General features: G+C 44.5%; 1 protein-coding gene across 2 annotated transcripts in view; it reads right to left on the reverse strand.

The window, feature by feature from the left end:
* The window catches only part of fig4a (FIG4 phosphoinositide 5-phosphatase a), a 108,941-nt gene that overhangs the window by 88,817 nt on the left and 4,944 nt on the right, over positions 1-15,180 (reverse strand). For both annotated transcript variants that reach the window (XM_021600720.3, XM_090233036.1), the window contains exons 3-4: positions 13,918-14,016; positions 10,901-11,024 (exon numbers count right to left, since the gene is read on the reverse strand). In XM_021600720.3, coding sequence (XP_021456395.1) covers positions 10,901-11,024; positions 13,918-14,016 — 223 coding nt within the window. The remainder of the gene's footprint in view (positions 1-10,900; positions 11,025-13,917; positions 14,017-15,180) is intronic.

Below are 15,180 nucleotides of genomic sequence, written 5' to 3' on the forward strand. Positions count from 1 at the left end.
GAGTTACATGGAGTAAACAATAAACAAGCCAATAACGCAATAAACAAGTCAATGACACAGTAGGAAAAAAAAGAAAGTCTATATACAGTGTGTGCAAAAGTCATGAGGAGGTAGGCAATAAATAGGCCATAGTAGCGAAGAATTACAATTTAGCAGATTAACACTGGAGTGATAAATGAGCAGATGATGAGGTGCAAGTAGAGATACTGGTGTGCAAAAGAGCAGAAAAGTAAATAAAAAACAATATGGGGATGAGGTAGGTAGATTGGGTGGGCTATTTACAGATGGACTATGTACAGCTGCAGCGAGCGGCTAGCTGCTCAGATAGCTGATGTTTAAAGTTAGTGAGGGAAATATAAGTCTCCAGCTTCAGCGATTTTTGCAATTCGTTCCAGTCACTGGCAGCAGAGAACTGGAAGGAAAGGCGGCCAAATTAGGTGTTGGCTTTGGGGATGAGCAGTGAGATATACCTGCTGGAACGTGTGCTACGGTTGGGTGTTGTTATCGTGACCAGTGAGCTGAGATAAGGCGGAGCTTTACTTAAAGATGACCTGGAGCCAGTGGGTCTGGCGACGAATATGTAGCAAGGGCCAGCCGACTAGAGCATACAGGTCGCAGTGGTGGGTGGTATAAGGTGATTTGGTAACAAAACAGATGGCACTGTGATAGCAAACTGGATGCAGTCTGAGTAGAGTATGTGCAGTTGCAAACCGTAGTCTGGCATTTTTATGGCGGTTTTGGAGCAGTGGCTTCTTCCTTGATGAGCGGCCTTTCAGGTTATGTCGATATAGTACTTGTTAACTGTGGATATAGATACTTTTGTACCCGTTTCCTCCAGCATCTTCACAAGGTCCTTTGCTGTTGTTCTGGGATTGTACGTTCATCTCTAGGAGACAGAACGCATCTTCTTCCTGATGGGTATGACGGCTGCGTGGTCCCATGGTGTTTATACTTGCATACTATTGTTTGTACAGATGAACTTGGTACCTTCAGGCATTTGGAAATTGCTCCCAAGGAACCAGACTTGTGGAGATCTACAATTGTTTTTCTGAGGTCTTGGCTGATTTCTTTTGATTTTCTCATGATGTCAAGCAAAGAGTCACTGACTTTGAAGGTAGGCCTTGAAATACATCCACAGGTACACCTCCTATTGACTCAAATGATGTCAATAAGCCTATCAGAAGCGTCTAAAGCCATGACATCATTTTCTGGAATTTTCCAAGCTGTTTAAAGGCACAGTCAACTTAGTGTATGTAAACTTTTGACCAACTGGAATTGTGATACAGTGAACTAGAAGTGAAATAATCTGTCTGTAAACAATTGTTGGAAAAATTACTTATGTCATGCACAAAGTAGATGTCCTTACCGACTTGCCAAAACTAGTTTGTTAACAAGAAATGTGTGGAGCGGTTGAAAAACAAGTTAAATGACTCCAACCTAAGTGTATGTAAACTTCCAACTTCAACTGTGAATGTATGTATATATACACTGCTCAAAAAAATAAAGGGAACACTTAAACAACACAATGTAACTCCACCAAGTCAATCACACTTCTGTGAAATCAAACTGTCCACTTAGGAAGCAACACTGATTGACAATAAATTTCACCTTCTGTTGTGCAAATGGAATAGACAACAGGTGGAAATGATAGGCAATTAGCAAGACACCCCCAATAAAGGAGTGGTTCTGCAGGTGATAACCACAGACCACTTCTCAGTTCCTATGCTTCCTGGCTGATGTTTTGGTCACTTTTGAATGCTGGCGGTGCTTTCACTCTAGTGGTAGCATGAGACGGAGTCTACAACCCACACAAGTGGCTCAGGTAGTGCAGCTCATCCAGGATGGCACATCAATGCGAGCTGTGGCAAGAAGGTTTGCTGTGTCTGTCAGCGTAGAGTCCAGAGCATGGAGGCGCTAGGAGACAGGCCAGTACATCAGGAGACGTGGAGGAGGTCGTAGGAGGGCAACAACCCAGCAGCAGGACCGCTACTTCCGCCTTTGTGCAAGGAGGAGCAGGAGGAGCACTGCCAGAGCCCTGCAAAATGACCTCCAGCAGGCCACAAATGTGCATGTGTCTGCTCAAACGGTCAGAAACAGACTCCATGAGGGTGGTAATGAGGGCCCGACGTCCACAGGTGGGGTTGTGCTTACAGCCAAACACCGTGCAGGACGTTTGGCATTTACCAGAGAACACCAAGATTGGCAAATTCGCCACTGGCGCCCTGTGCTCTTCACAGATGAAAGCAGGTTCACACTGAGCACGTGACAGATGTGACAGTCTGGAGACGCCGTGGAGAACGTTCTGCTGCCTGCAACATCCTCCAGCATGACCAGTTTGGCGGTGGGTCAGTCATGGTGTGGGGTGGCATTTCTTTGGGGGGCCGCACAGCCCTCCATGTGCTCGCCAGAGGTAGCCTGACTGCCATTAGGTATCGAGATGAGATCCTCAGACCCCTTGTGAGACCATATGCTGGTGCGGTTGGCCCTGGGTTCCTCCTAATGCAAGACAATGCTAGACCTCATGTGGCTGGAGTGTGTCAGCAGTTCCTGCAAGAGGAAGGCATTGATGCTATGGACTGGCCCGCCCGTTCCCCAGACCTGAATCCAATTGAGCACATCTGGGACATCATGTCTCGCTACATCCACCAACGCCACGTTGCACCACAGACTGTCCAGGATTTGGGGGATGCTTTAGTCCAGGTCTGGGAGGAGATCCCTCAGGAGACCATCCGCCACCTCATCAGGAGCATGCCCAGGTGTTGTAGGGAGGTCATACAGGCACGTGGAGGCCACACACACTACTGAGCCTCATTTTGACTTGTTTTAAGGACATTACATTGAAGTTGGATCAGCCTGTAGTGTGGTTTTCCACTTTAATTTTGAGTGTGACTCCAAATCCAGACCTCCATGGGTTGATACATTTGATTTCCATTGATCATTTTTGTGTGATTATGTTGTCAGCACATTCAACTATGTAACGAAAAAAGTATTTAATAAGAATATTTCATTCATTCATCTAGGATGTGTTATTTTAGTGTTCCCTTTATTATTTTGAGCAGTTTCCTTCAAACTTGGCTTCACTTTCATCTTTGTGATCAGAACACCTTACACTTAGATTAGTCTGTCCATAACACTTTTTCCCCAATCTTCCTATGTCCGGCATCTGTGTTCTTTTGTCCATCTTAATATTTTATTTTCATTGGCCAGTATGAGATATGGCTTTTTCTTTGCAACTCTGCCTAGAAGGCCAATATCTCAGTCGCCTCTTCACTGTTGACGTTAAGACTGGTGTTTTGTGGGTACTATTTAATGAAGCTGCCAGTTGAGGACTTGTGAGGCGTCTGTTTCTCAAACTAGACACTCTAATGTACTTGTCCTCTTGCTCAGTTGTGCACCGGGGCCTCCCACTCCTCTTTCTATTCTGGTAGAGACAGTTTGAGCTGTTCTGTGAAGGGAGTAGTACACAGTGGTGTATGAGATCATACGTTTCTTGGCAATTTCTAGCTTGGAATAGCCTTAATTTCTCAGAACAAGAATAGACTGACGAGTTTCAGAAGAAAGTTGTAATCAAACCCACAAATGCTGATTCTCCAGATACTCAACTAGTCTAAAGAAGGCCAGTTTTATTGCTTCTTCAAATCAGCACAACAGTTTTTAGCTGTGCTAACATAATTGCAAAAGGGTTTTCTAATGATCAATTAGCCTTTTAAAATTATAGACTTGGATTAGCTAACACAACGTGCCATTGGAACACAGGAGTGATGGTTGCTGACAATGGGCCTCTGTGCGCCTATGTAGATATCCATTAAAAATCAGCCGTTTCCAGCAACAAAAGTAATTTCCAACATTAATGTCTACACTGTATTTCTGATCAACTTTAAGTAATTTTAAAATGGACAAAAAATGTGCTTTTCTTTCAAAAACAAGGACATTTCTAAGTGACCCTAAACTTTTGAACGGCACACACACACACACACACACACACACACAGTATTCAGACCCATTGACTTTTTACACATTTTGTTTTACGTTACAGTCTTATTATAGATTAGATTAAAAATACTCAGCAATCTTCACACAATACCCCATAATGACAACGCAAAAAAAGGTTTTATGAAATTCATAAAAACTGCCAACAGAAATACCTTATTTATATAAGTATACAGACCTTTTGCTATGAGACTCAAAATTGAGCTCAGGTGCATCCTGTTTCCATTGATTGGACATGATTTGGAAGGCACACACCAGTCTATATAAAGGTCCCACAGTTGACGGTGCATGTCAGAGCAAAGAACAAGCCATGAGTTCGAAGGAATTGTCTGTAGAGCTCTGAGACAGAATTGTGTCATGGCACAGATCTGGGGAAGGTTACCAAAAAATGTCTGCAACATTGGAGGTCCCCAAGAACACAGTGGCCTCCATCATTCTTAAATGGAAGAAGTTTGGAGCCACCAAGAATCTTCCAAGAGCTGGCCGCCTGGCAAACTGAGCAATCCGGGGAGAAGGGCCTTGGTCAGGGAGATGACAGAGCTCTAGAAGCACTCCACCAATCAAGCATTTATGGTAGAGTTGCCAGATGGAAACCATTCCTCAAGGCACATGACAGCCCGCTTGGAGTTCGACAAAAGGCACTTAAATTCTCTCAAACCATGAGAAACAAGATTCTCTGGTCTGATGAAACCAAGATGGAACTCTTTGGCCTGAATGCCAAGCCTCACGTCTGGAGGAAACTAGGCACCATGCCTACGGTGAAGCAGGGTGGTGGCAGCATCATGCTGTGGGGATGTTTCTCAGTGGCAGGGACTGATAGACCAGTCAAGATCGAGGGAAAGATGAACGGAGCAAAATACAGAGAGATCCATGATGAAAACTTGCTCCAGAGCACTGAGGACCTCCGACTAGAGAGAAGGTTCACCTTCCAACAGGACAACGACCCTAAGCACACAGCCAAGACAACGCAGGAGTGGCTTCGGGACAAGTCTCTGAATGTCCTTGAATGACCCAGCTAGAGTCTGGACCTGAACCCAATCGAATATCTCTGGAGAGACCTGAAAATAGCTGGGCAGCCACACTCCCCATCCAATCTGACAGAGCTTGAGAGGATCTGCAGAGAAGAATGGGAGAAACTCCCCAATTACACATGTCAAGCTTTTGGCATCATACCCAAGAAAACTCGAGACTTACTGCCAAAAGTCCTTCAACAAAGTTCTGAGTAAAGGGTCTGAATACTTATGTAAATATGATATTGCAGTTCTTTATTTTTAATAAATTAGCAAATGAGGTGAGAAGGGAGGTAAAGGCAAAAAAGGCCATGGTGGCAAAGTAAATACAATATAGCAAGTAAAACACTGGAATGGTAGTTTTGCAATGGAAGAATGTGCAAAGTAGAAATAAAAATAATGGGGTGCAAAGGAGCAAAATAAATTAATTAATTAAATACAGTAGGGAAAGAGGTAGTTGTTTGGGCTAAATTATAGGTGGGCTATGTACAGGTGCAGTAATCTGTGAGCTGCTCTGACAGTTGGTGCTTAAAGCTAGTGAGGGAGATAAGTGTTTCCAGTTTCAGCGATTGTTGTAGTTAGTTCCAGTCATTGGCAGCAGAGAACTGGAAGGAGAGGCGGCCAAAGAAATAATTGGTTTTGGGGGTGACTAGAGAGATATACCTGCTGGAGCGTGTGCTACAGGTGGGAGATGCTATGGTGACCAGCGAGCTGAGATAAAGGGGGACTTTACCTAGCAGGGTCTTGTAGATGACATGGAGCCAGTGGGTTTGGCGACGAGTATGAAGCGAGGGCCAGCCAACGAGAGCGTACAGGTCACAATGGTGGGTAGTATATGGGGCTTTGGTGACAAAACGGATTGCACTGTGATAGACTGCATCCAATTTGTTGAGTAGGGTATTGGAGGCTATTTTGTAAATGACATCGCCAAAGTCGAGGATTGGTAGGATGGTCAGTTTTACAAGGGTGTGTTTGGCAGCATGAGTGAAGGATGCTTTGTTGCGAAATAGGAAGCCAATTCTAGATTTAACTTTAGATTGGAGATGTTTGATATGGGTCTGAAAGGAGAGTTTACAGTCTAACCAGACACCTAAGTATTTGTAGTTGTCCACGTATTCTAAGTCAGAGCCGTCCAGAGTAGTGATGTTGGACAGGCGGGTAGGTGCAGGTAGCGATCGGTTGAAGAGCATGCATTTAGTTTTACTTGTATTTAAGAGCAATTGGAGGCCAGGGAAGGAGAGTTGTATGGCATTGTAGCTTGCCTGGAGGGTTGTTAACACAGTGTCCAAAGAAGGGCCAGAAGTATACAGAATGGTGTCGTCTGCGTAGAGGTGGATCAGAGACTCACCAGCAGCAAGAGCGACCTCATTGATGTATACAGAGAAGAGAGTCGGTCCAAGAATTGAACCCTGTGGCACCCCCATAGAGACTGCCAGAGGTTCGGACAGCAGACCCTCCGATTTGACACACTGAACTCTATCAGAGAAGTAGTTGGTGAACCAGGCGAGGCAATCATTTGAGAAACCAAGGCTGTCGAGTCTGCCGATGAGGATGTGGTGATTGACAGAGTCGAAAGCCTTGGCCAGATCAATGAATACGGCTGCACAGTAATGTTTCTTATCGATGACGGTTAAGATATCGTTTAGGACCTTGATCGTGGCTGAGGTGCACCCATGACCAGCTCTGAAACCAGATTGCATAGCAGAGAAGGTATGTGAGATTCGAAATGGTCGATAATCTGTTTGTTGACTTGGCTTTCGAAGACCTTAGAAAGGCATGGTAGGATAGATATAGGTCTGTAGCAGTTTGGGTCAAGAGTGTCCCCCCCTTTGAAGAGGGGGATGACCGCAGCTGCTTTCCAATCTTTGGGAATCTCAGACGACACGAAAGAGAGGTTGAACAGGCTAGTAATAGGGGTGGCAACAATTTCGGCAGATAATTTTAGAAAGAAAGGGTCCAGATTGTCTAGCCCGGCTGATTTGTAGGGGTCCAGATTTTGCAGCTCTTTCAGAACATCAGCTGAACGGATTTGGGAGAAGGAGAAATGGGGCTAGACTTGGGCGAGTTGCTGTTGGAGGTGCAGTGCTATTGACCGGGGTAGGAGTAGCCAGGTGGAAAGCATGGCCAGCCGTAGAAAAATGCTTATTGAAATTCTCAATTATGGTGGATTTATCAGTGGTGACAGTGTTTCCTATCTTCAGTGCAGTGGGCAGCTTGGAGGAGGTGTTCTTATTCTCCATGGACTTTACAGTGTCCCAGAACTTTTTTGAGTTAGTGTTGCAGGAAGCAAATTTCTGCTTGAAAAAGCTAGCCTTGGCTTTTCTAACTGCCTGTGTATAATGGTTTCTAGCTTCCCTGAACAGCTGCATATCACGGGGGCTGTTCGATGCTAATGCAGAACGCCATAGGATGTTTTTGTGTTGGTTAAGGGTAGTCAGGTCTGGGGAGAACCAAGGGCTATATCTGTTCCTGGTTCTAAATTTCTTGAAAGGGGCATGTTTATTTAAGATGGTTAGGAAGGCATTTAAAAAAAATATCCAGGCATCCTCTACTGACGGGATGAGATCAATATCCTTCCAGGATACCCCGGCCAGGTCGATTAGAAAGGCCTGCTCACTGAAGTGTTTCAGGGAGCGTTTTACAGTGATGAGTGGAGGTTGTTTGACCGCTGACCCATTACGGATGCAGGCAATGAGGCAGTGATCGCTGAGATCTTGGTTGAAGACAGCAGAGGTGTATTTAGAGGGCAAGTTGGTTAGGATGATATCTATGAGGGTGCCCGTGTTTAAGGCTTTGGGGTGGTACCTGGTAGGTTCATTGATAATTTGTGTGAGATTGAGGGCATCAAGTTTAGATTGTAGGATGGCTGGGGTGTTAAGCATGTTCCAGTTTAGGTCGCCTAGCAGCACGAGCTCTGAAGATAGATGGGGGGAAATCAGTTCACATATGGTGTCCAGAGCACAGCTGGGGGCAGAGGGTGGTCTATAGCAGGCGGCAACGGTGAGAGACTTGTTTTTAGAGAGGTGGATTTTTAAAAGTAGAAGTTCAAATTGTTTGGGTACAGACCTGGATAGTAGGACAGAACTCTGCAGGCTATCTTTGCAGTAGATTGCAACACCGCCCCCTTTGGCAGTTCTATCTTGTCTGAAAATGTTGTAGTTTGGAATTAAAATTTCAGAATTTTGGTGGTCTTCCTAAGCCAGGATTCAGACACAGCTAGAACATCCGGGTTGGCAGAGTGTGCTAAAGCAGTGAATATAACAAACTTAGGGAGGAGGCTTCTAATGTTAACATGCATGAAACCAAGGCTATTACGGTTACAGAAGTCATCAAAAGAGAGCGCCTGGGGAATAGGAGTGGAGCTAGGCACTGCAGGGCCTGGATTCACCTCTACATCGCCAGAGGAACATAGGAGGAGTAGAATAAGGGTGCGGCTAAAAGCAATAAGAATTGGTCGTCTAGAACGTCTGGAACAGAGAGTAAAAGGAGGTTTCTGGGGGCGATAAAATAGCATCAAGGTATAATGTACAGACAAAGGTATGGTAGGATGTATATACAGTGGAGGTAAACCTAGGTATTGAGTGATGAAGAGAGAGATATTGTCTCTAGAAACATCATTGAAACCAGGAGATGTCATTGCATGTGTGGGTGGTGGAACTAATAGGTTGGATAAGGTATAGTGAGCAGGACTAGAGGCTCTACAGTGAAATAAGCCAATAAACACTAACCAGAACAGCAATGGACAAGGCATATTGATATTAAGGAGAGGCATGCTTAGTCGAGTGATCAAAAGGGTCCGGTGAGTGGAGAGGTTGGTTGGGGAACGGCGATTTAGACAGCTAGCCAGGCCATCGGTAGCAAGCTAGCATAGGATGGAGGTCTGTTATTAGCCACCTCTTGCGTTCCGTCAGATTAGTGGGGTTCCGTGTGGTAGAGGGGATTAATCCAAATCACACAACAACAACAAAAATAAAAACAATAGATATAGTTATAGAGGCCCAAGAAGAAAACATAATAATAATCATAATAATAAAAATAAATAAATTGTCCGATTGTCTATTCAGATAGCAGCCGATAAGACAGCTAACGGTTAGCAGGCCGCAGATGGGCGTTCAGGTAACGTCGCGACGGAGGAGCCAGCCGGATAACTCCTTCGGGTAGATAACGTCGGCAGTCCAGTTGTGAAGGCCCGGTGGGTGACTGCAGCCCAGGAGTGATTGATGGAACTCAGGAGTGATTGACGGAGCTGGCTAGCTCCGGAATAATTGATGTTTGCTCCGGAATCGACGAAAGCCGATAGTCACACAGATAGCAGCTAGCCAGCTGTGAGATCCAGGCATGAACGTCCAGAGCCAGCGGCCGAAATCCAGGGACATGGAGAGAGAAACTGGTCCGATATGTTCCGCTCCGAGCCGCGCTGCGCTGCGCCGTACAAAACCGGCGATAGATTTGAGCTAAAGGATAGCTGATGACCACAAACCGTGGTTAGCTGAATACTAACGATTTGCCAGTAAAGAAGCTAACTAGCTTCTGAACTAGCTTCTGATTAGCTTCTGGATTAGCTTCTGGCTAGCTCCTGGCTAGCTTCTGGTTAGTTTCTGGCTAGCTTCCCAGAGGACCACAGATTTGAGGTAAATAATAGTTTTTTATAAATATAAATTGGTGAGGCGGGTTGCAGGAGAGTGTTTTGAAGATGAGTTGATGGAGAAAAAAATTAAAATATATGTGAAAAAAGTTGTAAATATATATATATACGGGACAAGACGAGGACAAAAGATGTCTGACTGCTATGCCATCTTGGGTGGTACCTGTACACCCTTGCTTGCGCACATCTGTTTGTTGTTCTCCCCATTACTGTATGTAGATCAGGGCTGATGGGGGATGAATGGCATTCACACTACTGTCAGACCTATTACCTGTTGGTACAATTCTACAAACACACTGGCCCGGAGATGGTTGGAACAAGGCACCATGATTAAAGTGTCACAACATTGTCTGGTCAAACTACTGAATGTCATCTGACTCAGCCTCCAAGTAAATGGGTTTGTTTGTGTGTGTGTGTGTGTGTGTGTGTGTGTGTGTGTGTGTGTGTGTGTGTGTGTGTGTGTGTGTGTGTGTGTGTGTGTGCGTGTGCGTGTGCGCGTGTGTGTGTGTGTACAAAAACGACACAGAAGGATAATAAGGCTGTGTGACGCTCCCCTCTCAGGATCCCTTCTTCCCTCCGTTCAGTGTGAACTTGATCTCAAAGCTTGACATTTCTACTAGCAAGAGCATCACAACCCCACATTAGCAGCCATTTCACTTTGAGATGCTTCATTCTTCCAGGGAAAAAGACAAAATACATCTCTCAGGTTTAGACACCGAAATCACCAATTAAGTAACAAAATTGGTTTTCAAGAGAAAAATGTGGGAAAATGGTATAACCAGCAGGAAGTTGGTTATTGTCGAACTTCAAGTGGCCACTGAAGGCCTTGAGAGATCAGGTCGTGTAACATGCTTATGAGAGTAGAAACAGGCATAGAGACGAAGGCCAGAAATACATTTGAATGGGGTTGGATTACGCTTTTAAGCCTTTATTTGGTCAATTAAGTCAACCAAAACAAGTGACTGCATTGATTAGCCTCTTGTAAAAAATGTTTTTTAAAAGAGCCTGCTAGGAGCACTAACTCTATAATATCTCTGAACCCTCCAAAGGCCGGTTTCCACAGCAACACAGGGACAGAAAACACACTTTCTGCCCTTAATGACTGCTTCAGGATCAACTCTCCTTACCACAGTCCTACTAGCCTACACATCTCAGCCAAAACCCTCATATGCAGTACTCACAAGACAAGACATGCCGACAACTGGTAGAGGAGAAGTAGTTGTGAGGACTGAGGGTCCAAGGAGGACTATCTTACCCACGATGCCATAGGCTGACACAGCTCTGGACAGACCTGAGGAGCCCTTCTGGCCCATCTTGGTGCGGTTGCCCAGATCCAGACGTCCCAGGAGCTCCCTCACCTCCTGCTGGTTATAGACATGCTGGGGACAAGAGGGACGTATTGTTAATAGTGTGCTTCTGGATTCTTTCAAACTGAGCTTCTGGCTGAGACAGGTGCAAGCAGTAGAAACAGCACATCCCATAGACATCTTGGGACTAAGCCCCGGCTTTGGTCAATATGTTTTTCTGTGCTAGCGTTAGGATTTCAGAACACTGAAAAACATTTTAATATTAATTCTGCTGTGATCACAACATAACGTCTCAGACAGTACATCCATTCCTTCTGCAGAGAACAGAACCGTACATACTGTACCAGTGGAGGCTCCTCAGCGGAGGAAGGGGAGGACCATCCTCAGTGAATTTCATTACAATATAAAGTGAAACATTTAAAAATAAGTTATCCTTTTTAGATAAAACTACACTAACTATATTCACATCACCAAAAAAAGTATTAGAACACACTGTTTTTCAAAGGTCTACAATAGCTTCAGCAGCACTCTGTAGGGTAGTACCATGGTGTAGTTGGAGGACAGCTAGCTTCTGTCCTCCTCTTGGTACATTGACAAAACCTAGGAGGCTCATGGTTCTCACCTCCTTCTATAGACTTACACAATAATTATGACAACTTCCAGAGGACGTCCTCCAACCTATCAGAGCTCTTGCAGCATGAACTGAAATGTTGTCCACCCAATCAAAGGATCAGAGAATGAATTTAATACTGATAGTATAAGCTGAAGCTCGCTAGCACTGCAGTACATAACATGTGGCAAGTAGTTGACTCAAAAAGAGAGAAAGACAATATTTGAACAGTTTGGGGGAAAAAATAATTTCTTCCAAAATTAAGGAAAAGCAAGAGAGAGAGAGAGCAAGATATATTTTGTAGTATAGTCAAATTGCAGATATCTAGTTTAGCCTACTCAAACACCCGACTCAAACAGAGAGGGATGCTATGTTAACTAGCTGGCTATGGCTATCCAACACTGGAACTCTTCCAAGTCAAGGTAAGCTTTTGGTTTTACTAATTTATTGCCAACGAGGCCCGCCAGTGTAACTACTAAACTGATTGCTGCACCTTTGAAGCACCTTTGGCAGCGATTACAGCCTTGAGTCTTCTTGGGTATGACGCTTGGCACACCTGTATTTGGGGAGTTTCTCCCATTCTTCTCTGCAGGTCTTCTCAAGCTCTGTCAGGTTGGATGGGGAGCGTCACTGTACAGCTATTTTCAGGTCTACAGAGATGTTCGATCGGGTTCAAGTCCGGTCTCTGGCTGAGCAACTTTAGGCCATTTAAAGCCACTCCTGTGTTGTCTTGGCTGTGTGCTTAGGGTCATTGTCCTGTTGGAAGGTGAACCTTCTCTCCAGTCTGAGGTCCTGAGCGCTCTGGTGCAGTTTGTCATCAAGGATCTCTCTGTACTTTGCTCCGTTCATCTTTGCCTCGATCCTGACTAGTCTCCCAGTCCCTGCCGCTGAGAAACATCCCCACAGCATGATGCTGCCACCACCATGCTTCACCGTAGGGATGGTGCCAGGTTTCCTCCAGACGCGAGGCTTGGCATTCAGGCCAAAGAATTCCATCTTGGTTTCATCAGACCAGAGAATTTTGATTCTCCTTTTGTCAAACTCCAAGCAGGCTGTCATGTGCCTTTGACTGAGGAGTGGCTTCCATCTGGCCACTCTACCATAAAAGCCTGATTGGTGGATTGCTGCAAAGATGGTTGTCCTTCTGGAAGGTTCTCCCCTCTCCACAGAGGAACTCTGGAGCTGTGGCAGAGTGATCATCGGGTTCCTGGTCACCTCCCTGACCAAGGCCCTTCTCCCTCGATTCCTCAGTTTAGCCGGGCGGCCAGATCTTGGAAGAGTCTTAGTGGTTCCAAACTATTTCCATTTAAGAATTATGGAGGCCACGGTGTTCTTGGGGACCTTCAATGCTGCAGACATTTTTTGCCACCCTTCCCCCAGATCTGTGCCTCAACACAATCCTGTCTCGGAGCTCTACGGACAATTTCTTCGACCACTACCTTGGGTTTAATCAAGCTGTAGAAATATCTCAAGGATTATCAATAGAAACAGGATGCGCCTGAGCTCAATTTCGAGTTTCATAGCAAAGGGTCTTATGTAAATAAGGTATTTCTGTTTTTTTTTTTCATCTGCTAGGTTGTAGCAACCTCATGATGGGTATAGGGAAAATTTGAGTATCATGTAGTAGTCTAAACCTATCGCTGTTACATTGAGCTGGGTGAATGGAATATGAATGACAGTCATCCAATATTCTGTAATAGAAATAAGGCCATGCTCATAATTTATTTATATTTTTTAATGTTTGCCATTTTTGTCATTTTCATTGTCACTCCAATATCACATGAATACAAATTAGGTAAATGTATAAAATTGCAAGACAATTAGCTTTAAAACTGCTAAATGTTCTTTGCACCACATGACAAAATGAATAGAATTACAGGAAATAAGCTTTAAATCTGCAGAATTCTCTCCACCAACAAGAGGGGTGTGAACAGTTTGTGTCATGTACAGTGCTTGTACCCACAGAAATAGAAAGGGCACGGGTTGTTCCCCAATCCTGGGAGGGGGCCCAGAGAGAAGTTTGGGAACCCCTGATCTACAGGAACGAATGGGAGGATGATGATGGATGGAGAGAGCTCACCAGTGGACACGATGTACAATAATAACAAACCAATCAGAATCCTTATCATTCTGATGATGAGAACAAACAAATGTCCTCCACTCTCATACACTGTGGTAATGACTGACTGCAGGGGATGAGTGATAATGTCTCTTAAACCTTCATGAGCCAAATCTGTCACCCATACACACTTAGGACCAGGTGACTGATTGTACAATTTTCCCTGAGGGGTGCTGTACAACAAGGGCAACGGTCGCTGCTACTCTAAAGCAGTGGTTTGACGTGCAGCAACTCACCTTATCATCAATAATCGCCAGGTCCTTGGGCTCAGTGCGGTCGATTTTCAGAACACGGTGTTTGGTTTGGGCGTGATTGCTCCCCACAAGGAAATACCTCTGTAATCAAAGAACACATGAAAGTGTGTGATTACATTACAGAATAAAGTACATCATGGATGAAACATCGAGCCTCACTCAACAGTAGGATGATAGCAGTGCTTTGGTCGATAGAAGATGAGAGAAAAGTACAATTTAAAACAGTGTTTAATACAAGACATGCTTTTCTTTTTCATGCAGGACTTTTCTCACTAACACAATTAAGATGCTACATGAGTCTCTTTCTTCCGACCCTTATGTGTTTCTATATTGATGTGAGATTTGATGTGGGGACGTCCAGTATGAACACATTGATAGTACAGTCTGGAACTGAGTTAATTCTGTCCTGTTCTACCTATCATCTACACCTCTGTGTTGCTAATGTCTGAACACGAGTGAGCCAATGAAAGGGGCAGGGCTGACCTGAAACTCTTACAACGTAGTCAACGCTGGCTCTTCACAAAACGTGTTACTCAATCCTAGGCCGTCCTGCTGAGACCCATAGCGTTTGCGCGCTTTTGTTCCAGCCCAGCATTAACACTTCTGGTGCATCAAATCAAGTTGATGATCAGATTATCAGTTATTTTAGTATGAGGACCCATCTCTGTCCGTCTTCTGAATGCAGCTGCAAGTAACTTTGTGTTGTTTGTGTTGGGGCAAAAAAGTATTTAGTCAGCCACCAATTGTACAAGTTCTCCCACTTAAAAAGATGAGAGAGGCCTGTAATTTTCATCATAGGTACACTTCAACTATGACAGACAAAATTAGATTTTTTTTCTCCAGAAAATCACATTGTAGGATTTTTTATGAATTTATTTGCAAATTCTGGTGGAAAATAAGTATTTGTTCAATAACAAAAGTTTATCTCAATACTTTGTTATATACCCTTTGTTGGCAATGGCAGAGGTCAAACGTTTTCTGTAAGTCTTCACAAGGTTTCCACACACTGTTGCTGGTATTTTGGCCCATTCCTCCATGCAGATCTCCTCTAGAGCAGTGATGTTTTGGGGCTGTTGCTTGGCAACACGGACTTTCAACTCCCTCCAAAGATTTTCTATGGGGTTGAGATCTGGAGACAGGCCACTCCAGGACCTTGAAATGCTTCTTACGAAGGCACTCCTTCGTTGCCCGGGCGGTCTGTTTGGGATCATTGTCATGCTGAAAGACCCAGCCACGTTTCATCTT

This window comes from Oncorhynchus mykiss, chromosome 4 (assembly GCF_057628025.1).
Source record: "Oncorhynchus mykiss isolate SJ-2025 chromosome 4, ASM5762802v1, whole genome shotgun sequence".
Lineage (NCBI taxonomy): Eukaryota > Metazoa > Chordata > Actinopteri > Salmoniformes > Salmonidae > Oncorhynchus > Oncorhynchus mykiss.